The 20718-nt window shown below is 51.9% G+C and overlaps 1 protein-coding gene across 2 annotated transcripts; it reads right to left on the reverse strand.

Annotated features, from left to right (window-relative positions):
* Nucleotides 1-3509: 3509 nt before the first annotated feature.
* On the reverse strand, nt 3510-18462 carry TRIM50 (tripartite motif containing 50). 2 transcript variants are annotated; one of them, XM_043531273.1, is made up of 7 exons: nt 18104-18462; nt 13253-13720; nt 9212-9307; nt 7705-7935; nt 7107-7129; nt 6430-6569; nt 3510-6040 (listed from the first exon to the last, which is right to left on the reverse strand). In XM_043531273.1, exons 2-7 carry the CDS (start codon nt 13655-13657, stop codon nt 5430-5432), a joined length of 1506 nt encoding a protein of 501 aa, XP_043387208.1. In that variant the 5' UTR covers nt 13658-13720; nt 18104-18462; the 3' UTR covers nt 3510-5429. The 2 variants fall into 2 exon arrangements, with proteins under 2 accessions (XP_043387208.1, XP_007065514.2); XM_007065452.3 differs by having other exon boundaries at nt 6430-6554; nt 18104-18460.
* Nucleotides 18463-20718: the final 2256 nt, after the last annotated feature.

Below are 20718 nucleotides of genomic sequence, written 5' to 3' on the forward strand. Positions count from 1 at the left end.
GTCTTATGTCTCAGGCTCTCTTCCTACTACATCCAGGACTTAGGCCAAAGCAAACAAGCACGTGAGCCACTAAGTCAGGCTGGCCCTGCTGACCCATGTTCCAGGCCTGTGCACGGGGCTGGGGTTTAAATGGGGACTTGTTCCTTTTCCAGTTCCCCTACCCTCCTCCTTAGGGAGTGTGCCTTGATCAGGTTTCGAATCCAGGCTGGCCACATACTGTGAGCTCCGGTTGTCGCAATGCTTCACCCTTTGCCCTGGCTCTAGTCTCACGGGCTCTGAGGCAGGGTGGAATGTGCCGGCTAGATCTCGGGGCGCTCTTTACGGTATTGACTCTGTCCTGGGCATTGCTGTGTTGATCCCACCGTGGCAGAATGACATTTTGGCACCTGGTCTTGCTGCCTTATTGCTGTGGAATTTTGATGCCCCCTCCTCCCCACTATGTGGTGATGACATCAGGACACCTCCCATGCGGCATCGCGCTGGGTTTCGAGGACGTTTCATCTTGTGCCATCACAGCAATAGTTTGACGCTGCCACATGAAAACGTTTTGGGGATCACATTTCTAATCACCCTGGGACTGAAACAGGGGTGCCCCAGCTCTGCCCCGTAGAGCCAGTAAGTATAATGCTGGCTGGGCCTGGCCTTACAGCTCCCCATGTGTCTGAAGCCGGAACATGGCAGCAGCTGCAGGAGCAGTGAAAGCTTGTATTGATTCAATGGATATTCTGTGCCTGTGTTTGTCAGGAACAAGTCTGGGAGCCAGGCTCAGAGGCAGGAAAGCAGGAAACAGGGGAACTAAAGAATGAGCCACAACAGTGCACCTGTGATGCTGGGTCGCTGATGCCCCATGGAGGAGAGAGCGCAGCGGCATTGCCACACCAGAGGGCTGGGGGACGCGGCATCAGCAGGGCTTTGCGGGAAGGACTGGCTACTGTTGCAGCCGTTAACGGAGCAGCGCTGCCAGTGTTTACACTATTCTTGTGTTGTGATTTGAGTCCATTTTTTCCAGGCTCCTTATGATAAGGTGAGACGCTGCAGCTGGCTCAGTTACTCTGGCTCAGCTGTTGGTCCCTGGACCGAGGTGAAATCCCTCTCCCTGCAGAAGCAAGCAGCCATGGCCTCCTGCCCCATCAGTGTGATAAGGGGGTGGGGTATATAATCCAGGCAGTCCCCAGGGAAGTGGAAAGGCAGGGGAAGGAAGGCGGGAGCTTGCCTGGGGAAGGGGTAGGAGAGGTGCAGGGGGCAGGCACTGGAGCTACCTGTTTGGGAGTGGATGGAGAGGATGGGACTTTGTGGGCTAGAAGGAGAGAGCGGGAAGGCCTGCTGCCAGGGTCTGGGAGGTGAGGATGGAAAGCTGCTGGGGCTGATGTTTTGCTGGGGGGCTAGGAGGGGGACTGCTGTGTTGCAGAGGGCATGAGGGGGAGCCTGGGCTCAGCTAGGGGTAGGGGCAGAAGGTCAGGAGAAGACAGGCTTTGCCACCAGGGGAAATTACCTGCCTGCCCCCTCCCCAGCATGTCATTTAGTAAAGCAAAGCCCCTGCTCCCTTGGGAAACATGACAAAGGAGTTGTAGTTAACTAGGTGTCCGCAAATGCCCTCGTGAGCGTGAAAATGGCATGAGCAGGGTGCCCTGCAGCGTGTGCCCAGGGAGAATTCGGGGGGTGCAGGAGAGGGGCTGAGGGGAGCGGGGAAGGGGAAGCTGCTGGGTGGGCTGGAGTGGCTGGTGGATAGTGGTGGGGATGTGAATGGGGCAGGGGCGCTGGGGGGCAGGGGTTCATGAGTGGGAAATGGAAAAGGTAGGGGAGGGGCGAAGGGGGGCAGCGGAAGCAGGGAATGGGGAGCCCCTGGTGTGGGGGCTGGGAGAGATGGGAGGGAATGGGGGAGGCCAAGGCAGGAGCCCTAGGGAGGGGGAGGGAATGAGTCCCAGGTTGGAACATTTCAACGAACAAGAAGCTGCCCTGAGTGAATGACAGGAACCTCCTCCAATGGGAGGCTTCCCATGGAGCAGGTGGGGAAGCGGGGAGAAGCTGTGCTGGGGGTGTCGCGGTGTGAGGGGCAGTGACACCCACACACACAGTGCCCAGAGCCATGGGGTGGGGGCAGGAGGCTGCAGCCAGGGAGGGGGAAACAGGGTTCTCTGAGCTGCCCAGGCAGGGAGGGAGATTAGAGCCCCCTGGGGCAGTACCCCTGCCCCATGCTCAGGGTTGGGGCAGGGGTAGGATCTTGGGAGCAGTCACTGCCCTGAGGAGGAAGGGCTGGGTTAGTCAGGACCCCCCACCCCTCAGTGCTGGGCAGGCCCAGGTACCCGGGGGTGGTGGTTGGGGTTTGGTACCCAGGCGGGTTGGTATTCCTCAGTATTCAGCAGGCCTAGGTACCCAGAGGAGATTGGGGTTCCTCAGTGTTGGGCAGGCCCAGGTACCCGGGGGTGGTGGTTGGGGTTTGGTACCCAGGCGGGTTGGTATTCCTTAGTATTCGGCAGGCCTAGGTACCCAGAGGAGATTGGGGTTCCTCAGTGTTGGGCAGGCCCAGATACCCGGGGCGGGGAGGTGTTGGTGTCCCTCAATGCTGGGCAGGTCTAGGTACCCCCCGGGGGTGGGTTGGGGTCCCTCAGTGCTGCCAGGCCCAGGTACCTGGGGTGGTGGTAGTTGGGGTTTGGTATCCAGGGAGGTTGGTATTTCTCAGTATTGGGCAGGCCCAGGTACCCGGGGAGGGGTTAGGGTCCCTCAGGGCTGGTCAGGCCCAGATACCCAGGCAGGGGGTTGGGGTTTGCTAGCCAGGGGGTTGGTATTCCTCAGTGTTGGGCAGGCCCAGGTACCCAGATGGAATTGGGATCACCCAGTGCTCGGCTGGCCCAGGTACCCAGGAGAAGTGTGTGGGGTGGGGTCAGATTTAATTCCACCAGCCCCTCTGCGAACATGCTTCACACACACTAGCAGCCTCAATTTAGACAGCAGAAATGGGGGCTAATGCTTCTCCCCACCCTCCAGCAACAACTGAGGGGTGACTGGTGGAACAGCAGGCAGAGGTCCCCACCTCCTTCCCACCTCCAAAGACACCTTTGAGGTAAGTCACACAGCAAGGATGGAGGAGGAGGCAAAGAGGACAGAGGGGTTAATTAGCTTCTCTCCAAACACTAATCCCCTTTGGCTCTCTCTCAGCTCTCCAGACAAACTCCCTTCTACAGGACGAATAGACATGGTAGCTGTGCTGGGCCGAGTTAACCCACTTACCTGCACGTCTCAGTCTCAAGGTTGGTCTCTGCCTAGCCTCTCAGCCTCAGCTGGTGACACTTACTGTGTCAGAGAGAATAAATGCTTATAGCTTGGCTATGCCACAAATGAGAAATATGATCGTCCTCTGAAAGGATTTGAAGTCCAAACACCAAAGATGGAGAGTGGCACAAGGCCCTGTATGTAGAAAGGATGGGACAAAACTAAGGAAAGGAGAATTGAGGCTTACTATCACAAAACCCTTCCTGACAGTGAGATGTATCTAGCTTGAAACAGCTTCTTCCAGGGAAGTTGTGGCACTCCATCATTTACACATTAATGGTTGGGTAAAAGCACTTGTGAATGTTCTGTAAAAGCAGTTCTATGTCAGGCCTCGGGCTGGGACTGAAACATGTGACAAGCTTGTTACCATAGAAGTCAGAGGTGAAAACAAAACTAGGATGGGATATTCCCATCACCACCACCTGATTTCTATGATAAACTTGTGACATATTTCATCCTCTGGCTGAGCGGGGCCACACTGCTGATTATGTCATTCACTATGCCCTTGCATCTTCCATTTGTCCCCCTGATGTTGTTGCATGTTCCCCGAGTTCCTCTGAAGTTGGGCACTCTGTGGATGACTGTTTCCCCCTTCAGGAACTATGTGACAGTGAACACAAGGGACACAAAGGAATTACTAAATCAATCACCCTTTACTCACAGATAAAGCACTAGAGAGCTACCGATCTATGGAAACTAACAAAAACCCACAAGCAGAATTTTTTTTTCCAGTGTTCACACCACTCACAGAGCCCTTTGGGTTTCGATAATTCCTTTCAGGGTCCCAGGACCCTCCTTTCCTTCGCTCCCCTACCTGCCACCCACTGTACAGCCTTGCCTTCTGGGCCTGATGGCCTCTCTCAGAAATTGCTGATGGGAGAGGCTTCCTTTTCTAATGTCCCAGTGCGCCCCATCAGGTGACTCTCAGTGGCTTCAAGTCCCTTGTCAGCTGATACATTACTTGATTACAAGCCCATCTGGGAGCTCTGGTTCCCCTAGGAAGTAGGCTGCTTGCTGTCCTAGGGTGCTTCCATTTGATGGGAGAACCACCAGGTTAACCACTCTTGTTGCTCTGCATTGTTAGCCATGTGCTAACACTTCCAGGAATCCCAGTCCAAGATGCAGATAAAAAGAAAACAGCAAAGATACAGTGCAGTTTACACTCAAAATGGTGTTTGGTGTTTGTAGTTTCATTTAGACATGTACAGACTTAACTAATCTGTCACATCGGGTTAACTCCCTGCGGACACAGAGAGGGATCAGCCCCACTGTGGATTTCTCACGTTTGGGGAAAGCCTCCCTAGCTAGGGCACATAGGCAACCCACACTAATGCTAGATGGCTTTTTAATTCCAGCCAGCCACTAAACAGTGTGCAGTGATGCCCCACGTCAGGTCACCTGGGACAGAATGAACTCTGGGCTCTTGATTTGAAAGCATGAGCTAAAGGGAGCCAGGGTTGAGTTGTGGAATTGGGAGATCCTAGGGGCTGTACAAGGACATATGCATGTGGGCCTTGGTTCACTGTGTTAAGTGGAACAGTCGGGTTGGGGAGGGAGAACAGGATTGTTTAAGGAGCAGCTGACACTCCATGCAAAGCTCTGACCACAGACTGAGACAATCGTGTCTTGGTTGGTTGGATTCTGTCTTCATCCTCTCTAATTGGGGGATTGGTCCTGCTTTGAGCAGGGGGTTGGACTAGATGACCTCCTGAGGTCCCTTCCAATCCTGATAGTCTATGATTCTATGACTTCTGCACAGCTGGGGCCATGTGCGTGGGGGCAGGATACTTCTCTCTGTGCCTGCTGCTCCGGCATGATCCTTATCCTGGGACACAATCATCAGTCCCTAGCAGTCATTACAGTGCCCCACACAGGAGTCTAGGCAGGGAATAGGCGGCAGTGACAGGTGGAACACAGCAGTGGGGATGGGTCCAAACCGCAGCAATCAGGTCCCAATTCCCCCGAGGGTGGGGGTGGGAGGCTGGTTTGGTTCATGCCCATCTCTGCTCTTAAGGGATAAAGATCCTGTTTTCCCAACCCTGAGACTTGAATGGCAGAGAACGATACCAGCTATAAGCCCTCCCCAGCTGGGCATCACAGCTCAGAGAGGTCTGACAATCCCCAAACAGTGGGTAGGGTGTGGGGCTCTGGGTGGAGATCTATAGTTTTGTGGGCTCCGGTGGGTCCAGGCTGCTGTCAGGAGCTTGTGTGTGTCGAATCATGGTGGCCGTGGGCAGCACAATGGGCAGGGCGTTGGTGCCCCGCTCGTGCCAGCACATGTCTAGGATGGGGTAGAGCTTGCCCTGGAACTCCGCCCGGAAGGTGTAAATGGGGATGAGCTCATCGGGGCTGTCGGCATTGTAGAAGGTCAGCTCACCCTTCTCATAGTGCAGGTAGATGCCGATGCGCTGGGGCCGGGCCGTAAGCGGCAGCGTGGTGCGGGGGTTGTTGAAGGCCTCGTAGACCTTTCCTTCCTTCAGGCCAATGAGCCACACGCCATGCTCAGGAGACTTGTTCAGCTTGCCCTTGCGGCTAGCTGTGCCCTTGATGATGCCCAGGCGCCAGTGGCTCTTGGTGCCTACGATCACCTCCCAGTAGTGCTTGCCCCAGGAGAAGCCCTTGTTGGTGAGGATGCAGTTGCTGGAGTCAAAGCGCTCAGGATTGCTGCCCCGGCGCTGGTAGAGCAGCCTGCTCTGCACCACAGTGTTGTCCTTGGTCAGCTCCAGCAGAGGATGTCCTGTCACCGGGTCCAGCTTCAGTGTCTCTGGGGCTAAGGAAACACATGGCAAGCAGAGGAACCTCAGGGCGGGAGACCCAAGCGGCTAGGCCCAGGTGAACCCTGAGCAGCTTTGTGGGTTGGACCAGGACCAGGAGAGCCCTGAGCAGAGAGGCAGGCCTGGCCAGGTGCAAGGAACCCTGGGAGAGCCCCGAGTAGCCTAATGGGCCGGATCCAGTAGAGCTTGTCCACAGGCAGCACCCCTATCTGAGTCTTGCATAGCCAGGAGAGTGACCCATGTAAAGCTTCCCCTGCCACATGCCTGAGCAGCCCTGCGTGGGTGGGACAGCCTGGTGCATGCCAGAGGGAGCATATGCACTTGACCACAGGTACACGCACACTCTGAGCACACTGCAGGGGACTTACTATGTGTGGGGCAGTACCTGGCAGGACTCTGCGGAGCAGACGTTTCCATACTGTCATCTTGATGTCATCTTGGTGGAAACCTGGCTTAAAGGAGATGGCGCTGAAGGTCCCTTCAGCTGGGTGCTGGGGGAGAAACTCTGACCTGGAGGGAAAGACACTCCCATGCAGTGGGGTTTAGTGAGAACATTTAAGGGCCCTGTTTCCCGCCCCATTGCCCACATCTCGCAGAACTCAGAGTCTCCCTGGCTGCTCTAGCCTCCACCTGTGAGCTGAAGGCCGGGCAGTGGGTGCTCAGCAGCCCCCAGGGCATGGGCACTAAGCTGTGCCAGATGGAGGGGGGCATGGGCACTACGTCACTCCCCTCTAGGAAAGTGTAAACCATGGGAGCAGAAAGCCTGGTGCCTCGCTGCCAGGCTGCTCCCAGCAGCACTGGAGATGCTGCTGCACCACTGGCATGGAGGAGGAGTGCAAACCGCAGCTGGCATGGGCACAGCCCTTGCTCACCACTAGAGTTGGGGCCAAGCCCTTTCTCACCACTAGAGTTGGGGCCAAGCCCTCAGTGCCTCCTGCTACTCCCATGAAAGGGCCATCGCAGTAACCACTCCTAGGAAACATTTCCCCTTCCTGGGTTCTAGCCATCCTGGCTGCCCCATGGCTCGAAGGAGGGTCCCAAGGGTGGAGGGTAAGTGCTCACCTGGAGGGGAACGAGCCGTAGTTCTGTAAAACACAACACACACACAAAGGCAGAGTTAGCGCTGACAGCCTCAGCCCCATGGCCGGGGAATGCTGCAGAGGATTCCTGGCCAGCACTCTCACCAACTCTCCATCTGACCCTGGCACCAGCAAATGGCGCCTCTCACTGCCACCTCCGCTTCCCGCCCGTGCAGGGAAGGTCAATGGAAGCTGCACAGACTGGGGGCAGGGGGTCTCCGGCAGCCAGGATGGGGCTGAGGGACACAGGGATGGGAGGAATCAACTGCCAGATGGAAAGAGGCTGGAGAGGGTGTGATAGAACCATAGTTGTCTAGGCTCCTCCGCCATAGACAGGCATGGCACGGTGCCTGTCTCTTGGCTCTCCCAAGGAGGCTGTGTGGAGGTACCTGGCTCTCCCCTCTCCTGGGGGGAGATCTGGCTTTCTACTTCCCAGGGAGGAAGCATGGAGATATCTGTCTGTCTGCTCTCCCCGCAGGGTGCATGGGGTGCATCTGGCTGTTTCCCAGGTTGCATTGTGGGGTATAGGGCAGTCTCCTCTCCAGAGTTTCCATGGTCATTCCCCTGGCAGACAGACTCACCCGGATGAAATCCAGCTGACTTTCATTACTGAGTTTCTCCAGCGAGCTCTCCATCTCCTGCAGCTTGTGGAGGGTGTCTGACGTCTGCGTGACCTGGGACTCAATGGAGGCAATGAGGTGGCCAGCCTTCCTCTCAATGCTCTCCAGGAAGCTGGCCTTCTCCTCGTCAATGTATCGGTGCAACTCCTGGAACTCCTTCCGGATCACCCACTTGAAGACGTCTGACTCATTCTGCAGGGGGACAGTATGTTCTAGGAGCCAGAGGAAAATACCCGGGACAAGACGTGGGGTGGCCCTGCCCGCTCCCTACTCAGCACAACTCAGTCATTCCACCAGCTTACAGCGTGTTATGCCCGATGCAGACCATAGGCCAACTGTAGACCACCTGCCTTCTACAGCAAGGCACACACCCTCCGGAATATCTTAGTGGTTAGATCTCTCACCCGCATGTGGGAGATCCAGGCAAGTGGCTATTGGCTATTCTGGGGTCAGTGGATCTCTCTTTCTTTGTGACATTTTTTAGAAGGTCCTTGCCTTGGTTTTGTCCCGAAACAGAATGAAACCAAATGCAGAAACCTCCACTTATTTTTTCACAAAATGGAGCTCTTGTTTTGTGGCCACTGCTTCTGCTTAAGACATGGAAATCACCCGAAGCTGACTTCCCCTGGCAGGGCAAACATGCCCTGAAGCTATCAGTATTGATCTTGTTGGAGAGCTAGCTCTGGCCAGGATATTTTACGCTGGTTATCTCACTTTCAAGGACACTGGGTCAAACCAGCTCTGAACAACGAATTGCCCAGCCTGTCTGTACGCCTGCCAGGAAGTTCAGTGCCACAAGAGATGGCTCCCTCACCCCTTCGAAAAGCAGGGCTATTTTTAGTCCACACTTTGTGAAGAACAACAACCCCTCTCCTCTGCTAGCAACAGAAAGCAAGCGTAAAACGGTAGGGCTGGAAGGGATCTCAGGAGGTCATCTACTCCTTCCCCCTGGGCTGGGGCTGGCCCAGGTAACCTTAGCCCAGCCCTGGGAAGCAAGACACTTATTCACCTGCCTCTCGCCCAGCAGGTGGAGGACATGGGACCAAGGAGACTCTGATATGGTGTGGGTTGGTAGGCTGGGACTCTGGGAGGGATGGGAGAACCGTTCCCAATGTGGGGCAGAGGGCACTCTGGGATTTTATTATTATTATTATTATTTTATTTTATTTATTTAACATTGATATGGCTGGAGTGCCTAATGGCCAATCAAGTCAGGGTCCACTGTGCAGGGCACTGTACAAACAGTTAGCAGTGACCATCCCTGCCCGGAGGAGCTTACAGGCTAAAACAAGACATTGCAGGGGTTGAGAAACAAGCTAGCCAGGGTGGGAAAGACGGGGTAAGACAACTAAAAGGATGTGTGCAATCCTTAGCCAATCGGGAGCAGTAATCAGAACTGGGGCTGCTCCCGGGTTGGGACCCAGGAGATTCATGGTCATGGGCTCCTCTCACAGCTCCCTGCACTCACTGCGATCCGGGTTTTATTGTTAACCAGCTTGCTGATGTGCTCATCCAGCTTCCTCTTGTGTTGCTGGACCTCCGTTATTAGCACTGAAAGCTCCTCCTGCAAAGGCAGAACATACTCCTGTTAGACTGGAGTCTCTAGTCTAGGATATTGCACCCAAGGGAGTAGCCAGGTGGCAGTCACCTGGCAGGGGTTTGGCTCTGGGCCCCACACTCCCCCATCTGTGCAGGCCAGCCTGGCCCTGAATGGAACCAGTTCTCCTGGGGTCAGTCATACTTCCCTTGATCACTGGCTTCCCCCCATGGAATACAGGGCATGATGAGACCACGTTCTCCGAGGCTTCATGGGAAATTCATTTATCATTCCTTTTGCATCCTGCCAGAGTTCACCTCTAGGCCTCTTTAATGTTAAGTTACCTCAATATTGTTAACCCTAGCAGCTGGGCCAAATTGAGAACTGGGCAATTCTGTTCTGTCCATCTAAGATTCTCCCTGTGGGCTCATTTGACATCTAAATTGCTCTGCACTGTTAAACAGTTGCTGAATCTCACCCTAGAGGTGGCTGCATTTGGGTGGTGAGCGAACTGGTGTTGTATAGCAAATGCAAAAAGCACAGAACTCTTGCAATGTTACGTTTGCACAAAAACTCTTAAGAGTCTGGAAATGCAAAAGTTGAGATTCCAAGGGCTACTACATTCCTTGGGCTATGTAGCGTGTTCTGTATGTTATATAGGATACAATTACAACCTAAACAGAAATATGCTACATGTTTAAAAGGACATCGTCAGCATGAAACCTCATCAGTTTAAAAAACTGAGTTAAAAGCAGTTTCAGGTATGACACCTGCCCCCGAGTCCCCCAGCCAGTGGTTCTGGTTGAACAATCACATTTCCTTTTTTTTTTTTTTTTTGGGTGGACACCAGAGTTAACCATGACCAACTGACATGCTGTGAAATAGGACAGTACTTATCTACACAGCGTCTGTCTAGACTAGGAAAAGATTCTAGGTTACAATACAGCCAGCTAACACGATAGTAAGATACTAATAACCTGTGTCTACGCTTGGTGGTAAGTGGTGTTTCAAGTCACGTTAGCCAACTCAATTTTAAAAGCACCCTTTTTCCTGGCAGGGACAAACCCTGCACATTTAACATGGTTTTCTTTGGCAAGTGTCCTCTCTAGCACAGTAATGGGGAATAACTGGTGAGCTGGTGGCACGGCAGAAAAGGATGGGGGGTTACAGTGGGCCAATATGGTGCAGTTGAAAAAAAAGGCTAGAATAAGTCTGGGGTGTATTAACAGAAATGTCCTATGTAAAACATTGAAGGTAATTATTCTGCTCTACTCGGCACTGCTGAGTCATCGTCTGGAGTCCTGTGTCCAGGTTTGGGAGTCACACTTCAAGAAAGATGTGGAGAAAGTCCAGAGGAGAGCAACAAAAATTATTTGCGATTTGGAAAACCTGACCTATGAGGAAAGGTTAAAAAGATTGGGTGTGTTCAGTCTGGAGAAAAGTAGACTAACAAGGGACCTGACAAGAGTCTTCAGATATTTTAAGGGCTGTTATAGAGGACAGTGATCAACTATTCTCTGTGTCCACTGAAGGCAGGACAAGAAGCAATGGGCTTAATCTGCAGCAAGGGAGACTTAGGTTAGCTATTAGGAAAAACTTTCTAGCTATAAGGATAGTTAGCTCTGGAATTGGCTTCCAAAGGAGGTTGTGGAATCCCTGTCAGTGGAGGTTCTGAAGAAGAAGTCTGGCAAACAGCTGTCAGGGCTGGTCTAGGTTTACTTGGTCCTGCCTCAGAGCAGGGGGAAGGACTAGATGACCTCCTGAGGCCGCTTCCAGTCCTACAGTTTTATGATTCGCAAAAAGAAAAGGAGGACTTGTGGCACCTTAGAGATTAACCAGTTTATTTGAGCATGAGCTTTCGTGAGCTACAGCTCACTTCATCGGATGCATACTGTGGAAAGTGTAGAAGATCTTTTTATATACACACAAAGCATGAAAAAATACCTCCCCCCACCCCACTCTCCTGCTGGTAATAGCTTATCTAAAGTGATCACTCTCCTTACAATGTGTATGATAATCAAGTTGGGCTATTACCAGCAGGAGAGTGGGGTGGGGGGAGGTATTTTTTCATGCTTTGTGCGTATAAAAAGATCTTCTATACTTTCCACAGTATGCATCCGATGAAGTGAGCTGTAGCTCACGAAAGCTTATGCTCAAATAAATTGGTTAGTCTCCAAGGTGCCACAAGTACTCCTTTTCTTTGTGCTTTTCCACTTACTGGCTGTCACATGATCTGCTGGAAGGGACCCTTGCTGGTTGCATCAACAGCTCAGAGCCTGTGTAGCCGAGTGCTCTGTCTCCCAGCCTCCCTGCGCCTTATCTCAGTCTTATCAGCCCACTCTTTTCCAGAGGTGTTTGAGCACTGGAGATGAAAGGACCCTGGAGTAAACTGGGAACAAGACTGCCTCTCCCTCCAGCACTCCCCCGCCCAATGTCTCCTGCACTCCCTCCTGGGACAAACATTAACCCTTGCAGCCCCCGGGGAGCTGGGTCAGGGTTGTTATCCGTGTTTTACAGAGCGGGAAAGCAAGCCAAGCAGATTGAAGGATTTGCTCAAGGTGACAGATAGAGCCAGTCACTGTCTGCAATGGAGCTGGAACAGAAGAGCTTGTAACTCCCAGCCCCGTGATCAGATCACTAGGCCATCAAGTGAGCGCATCTGCGCTGGAGTCAGGGAGACACAGCAGGCACAGACCCTGCAAGGCACAGACCCTGCAAGGCTGGGCTCTGAGATGTTTAATTGATGCTAGAGACGGGCCCAAGCTGTGATCAGGGTCTTGCTTTCCCCAAAGTCTAGGGCATCCAGAACGGGATGGTAGGTTCTAGTCCAGTTCGGGGCTGCACAGAGATTCTGTTAATAAATTAGGGGCCTAAGCAATTGGTTTGCAGATGCTTTTCCCTGGCCTATTGATCCTTCCAATCAGTAGTGTCAATGGTCGGAGTCTCTGCTCTGATGCTACTGCAGGGGTGGCCAACCCGTGGCTCCGGAGCCACATGCGGCTCTTCAGAGGTTACTATGCGGCTCCTGGTACAGGCACCGACCCCGGGGCTGGAGCGACAGGCGCCAACTTCCCAATGTGCCGGTGGGGGCTCACTGCTCTGCCCCTGGCTCTGCCCCAGGCCCTGCCCCCACTCCACCCCTTCCCGCCCCCTCCCCTGAGCCTGCCGTGCCCTCGCTCCCCTCCCCCCCAGCCTCCTGCACTCCAAGAAACAGCTGATCGAGGGGGGAGGGGCCAGCGCTGGCTGGGAGAAAACTGGGAGTGGGTGGGGGGAGCTGGTGGGGGGCTGCTGACGTGTTACTGTGGCTCTTTGGACATGTACATTGGTAAATTCTGGCTCCTTCTCAGACTCAGGCTGGCCCCCCCGTGCTACTGGGTCAAGGCTCACTTGGGCCTCAGAGGAGCGACACACTGATGATGGGCTCTGAGCCCTCACCCCAGGAGCAGGTGTGGGACTGCAGCACGCCAGCCAGCCAGCTCTGGCTAGGTCAAAGCTAGTTTGAGTAAGAGCCGCAGTGAGACCCTGGCAGCCCAGGTGGGCCCTGTATGGGGAGGCCTCGCCCAGGTAACTGTCTGTGCTGCCACAGCTTCGCGACTATTGTTATCCGAGTACTGGTGCTGCGATCACACCTCTGACTGCAGTGTACAGACCCCCGGGTTACTGCGGCTGCGGGACAAACCCCAGCAAGCCCGATACCCCGTCTTGGTGTGCTCCCAGTTCCCACACACCGGGATCCAGGGTTTGTTTCAACTACCAGCCTGTGCCAGAACCCTTGTTCCTCTCTCACACCCACACCAGGTCTGGAAATCCAACCAGGGATGCTCCACTGGCTGTGCTTTTATCACCTGAAACCCACCCAGCTCCTCCCTTCCCACCCTCCAAGGAGCCCAGCCGCAGGCCTGCGTCTTTCCCCAGCAGTTGCCATGAGGCAGGCAGTGCCCATGACCAGCTGTTAGCTCCCCAGGCACTTACCTTCATCCGGCTGTACACGGTAGAGACAGGCATGATCTTATGCTGACGGTGAGCCCCAATGATGCCGCAAAGCCCACAGATCACCTCTTGGTCCTGCTCGCAGAAGAGGCTGAGGGGGTTGTGGTGGACAGGGCAGGACTCCTGGTTGGGATCTGAATCGCCCATGGTCCGCAGCGCCTCGATGACGCAGGCCAGCGTGACGTTGGGCAGCAAGGTGCTGCAGTCCACAGCTTGGCGGCACACGGGGCACAGGAGCTGCTGGTCCAGGTTGCACATGAGGGACCCCACGCAGGACTTGCAGAAGGAGTGCCCACACTGGAGCATCAGGGGCTCCTTTAAGACCTCCAGGCAAATGGGGCAGAGCAACTGGTCCTCCAGCTCACAGACACTCATCTTCCGAGCCATCCTGCAACAGGCGTCTGTCCCGGCACGGTGGCTTGGTCCAGTCTTGGAGGAAGAGCACCTGGGCTGGAAAACATGGAGTTAATGAGAACAGTTCCTAATGTAACAAGCAGGATGCCTCCAGTGGAAATCTGTCAGCCACTGGCTGAGGAGCTTAGGAGGAGCACATCCCTTTGGGGTGTTTAACTGAATAAATCTCCAAACACATCTATCCACCTAGGATGGGAGATCCCTCCACAGGAAGCACATTCCAATGGTGCTTGTGATCCACACCGGCTGCCCACTTGCTTCTGTGTGAGGTGTTAGGTGTTGGTTTAACCTGTGAAACTGGGAATGGTTTGGGTTCTGCTGACCTTTGAGACCCTGCCCCGCTGCTGGTGTGCTCGCAGGACAGCGGTGCTCAGCTCCCGTTGGTGGCTGCCCCGTTTACACAAAATAGGGCTGTTCTTGATAAGAGGGCATAGACTGAGCTTATTTCCCCTCTGGGCTGGCCAGAGCCCATGTTTGATCACCAGCTGCAAGGCCGATCTGTTTCCCCGGCCTTCTGCACGGGATAGCGGGGGAGTGGAGTGGGGTGTTCCCTGATGGCGGGGACACGTCTTCGTCGGCACTGGGCTCATTTCTGTTTCTAAAAGTCTCTGTTGAATCCTTCTCTCAAATACTGTACATAGAATCATAGAAGGGTAGGACTGGCAGGACTGAAGTAACATGAGTTAGGAGCATGGGTGGCGAGTGAACTGGCAGTTGGTGGAGGCTAGCCCCTTCCCCTCCCCTTGTGCCCAAGGCCCTGCCCCTCCCCTTTCTCCCCCTCCCCAACTGGAGCCCAGAGCGGCAGAGCCCCATTACAGCCACTGCCCCACCACCCCAGGCCAGCGCCTCCGTCCCCAGCCCCCGCCCCCCCCCCAGCACTGGGCGGGTGGCGTTGCCACAGCGCCTCCAACCCCTACCCTGACCCATGGAGTGGGCGGCGCGGCCGCATGGCCCCCAACCCCAGCCACGGAGCACCAGGCGGGCACCAGCCCTAGCCTCCCCAAGTCCCGGCAGCAGGCCGTCAAGCCCAGCTCCAGCCTGGGCCACGAAAGAGCAGAAACTCACAGGCACTCCTGGGGGCGGAGCGTGGGTGGGGCCACACAAGGCTGTCTGGGGAGGCTCAGCCTCCCCCAGCCTATGATATCCGCTGCCCATGGTTAGGAAGCCTGGAATTAATGCATGTGAAATATCAAAATGAATGGAGGAATAAATCATATAAAGAGTCAACGCTCAAAAGACAGGACTATAGAACAACCACCCACAGAAATCTGCTGAGAAAAAAATCAGAGCTTCTACAGCCACAAGAGACCATTGTGATCATCTAGTCTGACCTCCTGTGGAGCACAGGCCAGAGACCTGCCCCACAATCATTCCTAGAGCACATCTGTTAGAAAAACATCCATTCTTGATTTACAGATTGTCAGGGATGGAAAATCCATCAGGACCCTGGGTAAATTGTTCCAATCTGATACTGAAGCAAAGCTGTGAAATCCAGGTTTGAGACTCACACCCACTCCCTTCTTGAGTCAGGCCTTGGTGGAGGATTTCCCCTTAGATGTTGTGACATTTCAGGGTATTTAAGGGGTATACACATGCACCATCTTGCTGGAAAACTTCTAATAAATCTACAGGCAATTGACTTTAGTTTAACAATAATGATTGCATGTACAGAGTTCCCTGAGGAATTGCCACTGTCCCTCTGGCCCATGAATGCTCCCCTCTTCACTTCCATACATTTCTATGATTCTCCCATGACCTGCAACAGAAGCAGCTGGAGGGAAAGAAACTTAACATGTGAGTAAACGCAGAGACTCAAGTGCATGGAATTCTTACAAGCAGTGCCTTGGCCACGAAAAAGGCGAAGAGGCCTGTGATGAAGTGGGGAATTTTCTGTAATATTTTTATGAATCTTGTATGTGCTGCAGTTTCCTCTGTACTTTGCATTTCTATCCAAAGGGCGCTACCGGGTTAAATCTGCTCCTGGGTCAGCGCAGGAGACATGAGGTGTGTGTGTCACCTGCTCACCAGGATAGACTTAATAAATAATAGACAAATAAACTGGTTAGTCTCTAAGGTGCCACAAGTACTCCTTTTCTTTTTACGAATACAGACTAACACGGCTGTTGCTCTGAAACCTGTCAGGATAGACTCAGTGGATCATTAAAGGACTGGCTGAGGCTGATCCGTATTAATGGAAAATCTGAGACGACAATGGGAAACCTCCATTCACACCTAGCAACCAGTGACCAAGAGGAAGGAGGTTTCCCCCCCACCTCTCAGCAGGGAAGCTGAGCAGAGGCCAGCTCCAGAACAAAGGACTGAGAGGTACCAGGCAGGGGATAAAGAGTAGCTTTTGGAAAGGCTGGGCTGGTCCTCCCATGGACACGGACAGGCAAAGGGACCGAGAGCCTGAAATGAAGTCTGGAGCAGCTGGCCTGGCCACATGGACTATGTCTTAACCTTGATTTCTCTGTGCTAACCTAAGCCCAATGCTGCTTTCCAGGTGACTAATAAACCCTACTCTGTTTTGAAAATGCTGGCTGGTGTCACTGCAAATACCTGCTGAAGTGCAGTAGTCCTTGAAGAGCACAAAAGTCTCTGACCAAGAGTATATCTCAGTAGGGCTTGCTGGACACAGCCCATGGAGTGAAACAGCAGTTCTGGATCCCAGGGGCTCGGTCTTGGAGGTGGTGAGGCTGCGAGGCCAACCCTGAAGGAGGAGTGGGACTCTTTGGGCTGAAGAGGTTCCTTCAAGAGACTGTTTAAAAGCTGGGTCATGTGGATCCGTGGCAATATCCTACATCTCCTCTGCCATGGCAGCCCTGCCCCTAAGCTAAACCCCAATGAACTTTTCTGGAGCAAGAATCACTCTGCCAACCCAGAACGTCTCCAGGGCTCCTGGCAGCAAGAGATTCTGGGCTGCAGGATGCAATCAGCCTGTTTTCAGAAAAGATTCCCCCACATCTGGGGTGGCCTCTCCAGACATAGACATCGGAGCAATAACATAACATCCTCCCTCCGAGTTTGGCCCATCCCTCACCTGGAAGTCGTAGAAACACTGCAGAAAATCCATTCACCACCTATGATTGATCCTTCTCCTTGGCTAGTGAAAGAATGGAGAGCTCACGGGGCCCCTTCCAACTGAGACTGACAGCACCTCCTTTAAGCATGTCCTAGTCCAGCCAGAACTTGGGAAACACTCCATGCTGCCAGCGTTTCCTGCACCACCCACTAGCTATGCTTTCACTTCTGAGCAAGCTAAGTGAGAGGCTCATCAAGGCTCTCTGTTAATTCCACCTGGATACTTCCAATATTCTGAGCCTTCCCAATCAGGCTTCAGGTCAGGAGAAGGAACAGAAATGGCCATGATCACGAGCCATATATCGATTCTCATAGTGCAGGATCTCTTCATGTCATTCAATGTCAATCAATGAAATGCTGATGTCCTGCCTTAGGGGCATAAGCTGAGGTTTGTGGGAAAGCACTGAGGTAGCTACAATCATTCCTCTTGGACCAGAGCCAGAGAGCTGTGATGGGCACCAGCTTCTCCGCCTCCCCTGTAAAGTTCCACAGTGATCCATCCTCTCTCCCATCCTGCTTAACCACTGTAGGAGGCAGCTAGGGAAGATTATGTCAATTAGGTTTCTCTGTTGTGCTCCTGGCCACAGAAACTGGGGATTGTGAATCACATGGGCTCAAATGCCAGCACTACACAACACGAAGCACGGAGCTTTCCAGCTAATGTGAACAGCACCCTCTCCCAGATCTCTCAGTGCTTGGTGGACCTCAGCACTTAAACAAAAAGCAGCAGGCTCAAGCCAAACCCAGCCAAGCTGGAGGTAATGTTGGTAAGGAGATGGGAGTTTTGCAAGGGACTAGCCACTACCGTGAAGTCATTCTCATTGAGGGCATGCTCACTAAGGAAGGTCATTGCCTAAAGAAACCAGGAGGACCGCAACCCTCCTTCAGATCTAAGTGGGACTGTCAGACCCATTTCCATGATCTCATCTTCCCACAACAAATCATGCAGACCAAAGGGGAAATGGGGAGACATATACAGAAACCTTTCCCTGTACTGGCTTTTAAAACTTGCAACATGACTCAAACCCCAATGCAAAGAGTTCAGGACAAATGCCCAGAGAGATTGTGCTTCGGACAGTGCCCAAAGAATTAGAATATAATCACAGCCCAAAACAAAAACTAAATACATAATTGCAAGATAGTAAAAGACTAAAAACACAGATAAAAAGGACCAGGCTTGGCTGATTTATTGAAGTGGGGAGAGAGGCTGGAGAAGACACTTCAGATGAAGCAAGTTCAGTACCTGATGGCTCCACAGTGCATAGATTGGGGAGGGTTTTCAAAATAAACTCCTCTATATAAACTTTACAGCCCTCAGTGAGCCCCAGAACTACTCACCTTCCACTGCTCAGTCTTTCTTTTCTTCCCCTGCTTGCCCCTTCAAAGCTGCAGGGTGCTCGACAAGAGATCAGACCTTGAGGGGTATTATTCAGCCTGTCCGTGACTGACAGAAACGTTCAGTCCCCTTAGGCAGACAGAATCCAGCTAACTGTGACAAATGATGGACACGCAGCTTCCACAGCAGCAAAGCAAGAGCGCCCTTTCACACCCACTTCTTTTTCCCTTTTCTTTAAATCCTACTGAGAGCTCTCCCCCTTGTCTTCTTACACCTGGCCCACAAATGTACAGAAAGATGGGACCCACCACAGCCCGCAGACATGGAGAGAACAAGTACTAAGAACAAGAGCCTAGCTATCTTCCTGCACCAATCCATGGTGCTTACCTCATGACAACACCCTATCACACCCCTTATTCCACTCCCCCTGTGCTCACTGTAAATCAGGTGTAAACACACACATCATATGACTGAATAGCCAGCCACCGAGAGCTCCACACTTGATAAGAAAGATTCAGATGGTTATTTCAGTCAGCATGCGGCTTCCAAGGAAGTCCTTTAGGCAGTGGTTCTCAGCCAGGGGTACGCATACCACTGGGGGTACACAGAGGTCTTCCCAGGGGTACGTCAACTCCTCTAGAGAGTTACCTAGTTTTAAACAGGCTACATAAAAAGCACTAGCGAAGTCAGTAAAAACTAAAATTTTATACAGACAATGACTTGTTTATACTGCTCTATGTCAGTGTTTCCCAACCTGGGGGGGGGTCGTGATTTATTTCATAGTCATATGGTAAAAATGAGAAAGTACGCAATTTTTCCATACTAGTGTGGCTGTGACACTTCTGTATTTTTATGTCTGATTTTGTAAGCATGAAGTTTTTAAGTGAGGTGAAACTTGGGGTACACAAGACAAATCAGCCTCCTGAAAGGGATATAGTAGTCTCGAACAGTCGAGTACCATTGCTTTTGGGGTTTTACATGGATCCAGTCCAACTGGCAGAGTTGATGGAAACATTTTTTCAATGAAAAAAACATTTTCACTTGGGTTGAAATTTTCTGGGTTTTCTACAAAAACAGAAACGATTTTTTTTTCAATTTTTGGTCACCTATTTAACCAAAAATTGAAACTTTTACTGAAAACAGTTTAGAGAAACATTTTCATGAGAATTTTTTTTTTCGGGGGGAAACTTTTATGGTAGTTAATGAAAATATTTTGGATGGCATATTAAACCTCATGCTTCAGGGTTTAAGCCAATTTCTAACAAAAAAGGATTAGGAGACCCAATATGTGGGTCAGATTATCCCATATCTGCTACTGTGTGGTTCTTCCAACATCTTCTGAAGCAGATAGTTCTGGCCACTGTCAGAGAGGGACTGCTTTGCTCTGATCCAGTCTTGCAATTGCTATGTTTCTGTGTGACCTTCAGCGAATCATTTGGGTCTCTCTGTAAAATGGGGTTGATAATATTTCCCATCCACAGGGCTGTTATAAGGATAGAGTTTGTTAATGTTTGTGAAGTGCTCAGATACAACAGTGAGAGGGGCTATATAGACCAAACAGATCTAGGCTCTCCACCAATACCTCTCCTGCAGTTTGGTGGTGCAGGGCTAGGTTTTCCTTTTGTACAGAATTATGTTGAGAAACATTTGCTTATTATTTATTAATCTAACAAGCGTGTATCGAGTGCCATAGATAAAACCACATAAACCCTTTCCCAGTTAGAACAGTGGCCCCAAATGAGAGGGTTTGGGCCTTTTTGGGGGGTCAGAAATGAAGCTATTCTATACCTAGATTCAGTGGGCACCAAACAGCAGCAGATTAAATCGATACATTCTTATACTCTCGCAGCTCTTTGTGGAATATCAATAAACTTACAAGAAAGAAAATGTGCCATCTGCTTCCCTCCTAAAATTATCCCTTCCTACTGTTACTGTTCTCTCCCAGGTTTCAGAGTAGCAGCCGTGTTAGTCTGTATTCACAAAAGGAGTACTTGAGTCACCTTAGAGACTAACAAATTTATTTGAGCATAAGCTTGCGTGAACTACAGCTCACTTCATTGGATGCATTCAGTGGAAAATACAGTGGGGAGATTTATATACACACAGAACATGAAACAATGGGTGTTACCATACAGTGATCACTTAAGGTGAGCTATTACCAGCAGGACTGGGGGGTGGGGGGGCGACACCTTTTGTAGTGATAATCAAGGTGGGCCATTTCCAGCAGTTGACAAGAACGTGTGAGGAACCGTGGGGGGTGGAGGTGGGGAAATAAACAAGGGGAAATAGTTTTACTTTGTGTAATGACCCATCTAGTCCCAGTCTCTATTCAAACCTAAGTTAATTGTATCCAGTTTGCAAATTAATTCCAATTCAGCAGTCTTTCCTTGGAGTCTGTTTTTGAAGTTTTTTGTTGGAGAATTGCAACTTTTAGGTCTGTAATCGAGTGACCAAAGAGATTGAAGTGTTCTCCAACTAGTTTTTGAATGTTATAATTCTTGACGTCTGATTTGTGTCCATTTATTCTTTTACGTAGAGGCTGTCCAGTTTGACCAATGTACATGGCAGAGGGGCATTGCTGGCACATGATGGCATATATCACATTGGTAGATGTGCA

This window comes from Chelonia mydas, chromosome 17, assembly GCF_015237465.2.
Source record: "Chelonia mydas isolate rCheMyd1 chromosome 17, rCheMyd1.pri.v2, whole genome shotgun sequence".
Taxonomy (NCBI): domain Eukaryota; kingdom Metazoa; phylum Chordata; order Testudines; family Cheloniidae; genus Chelonia; species Chelonia mydas.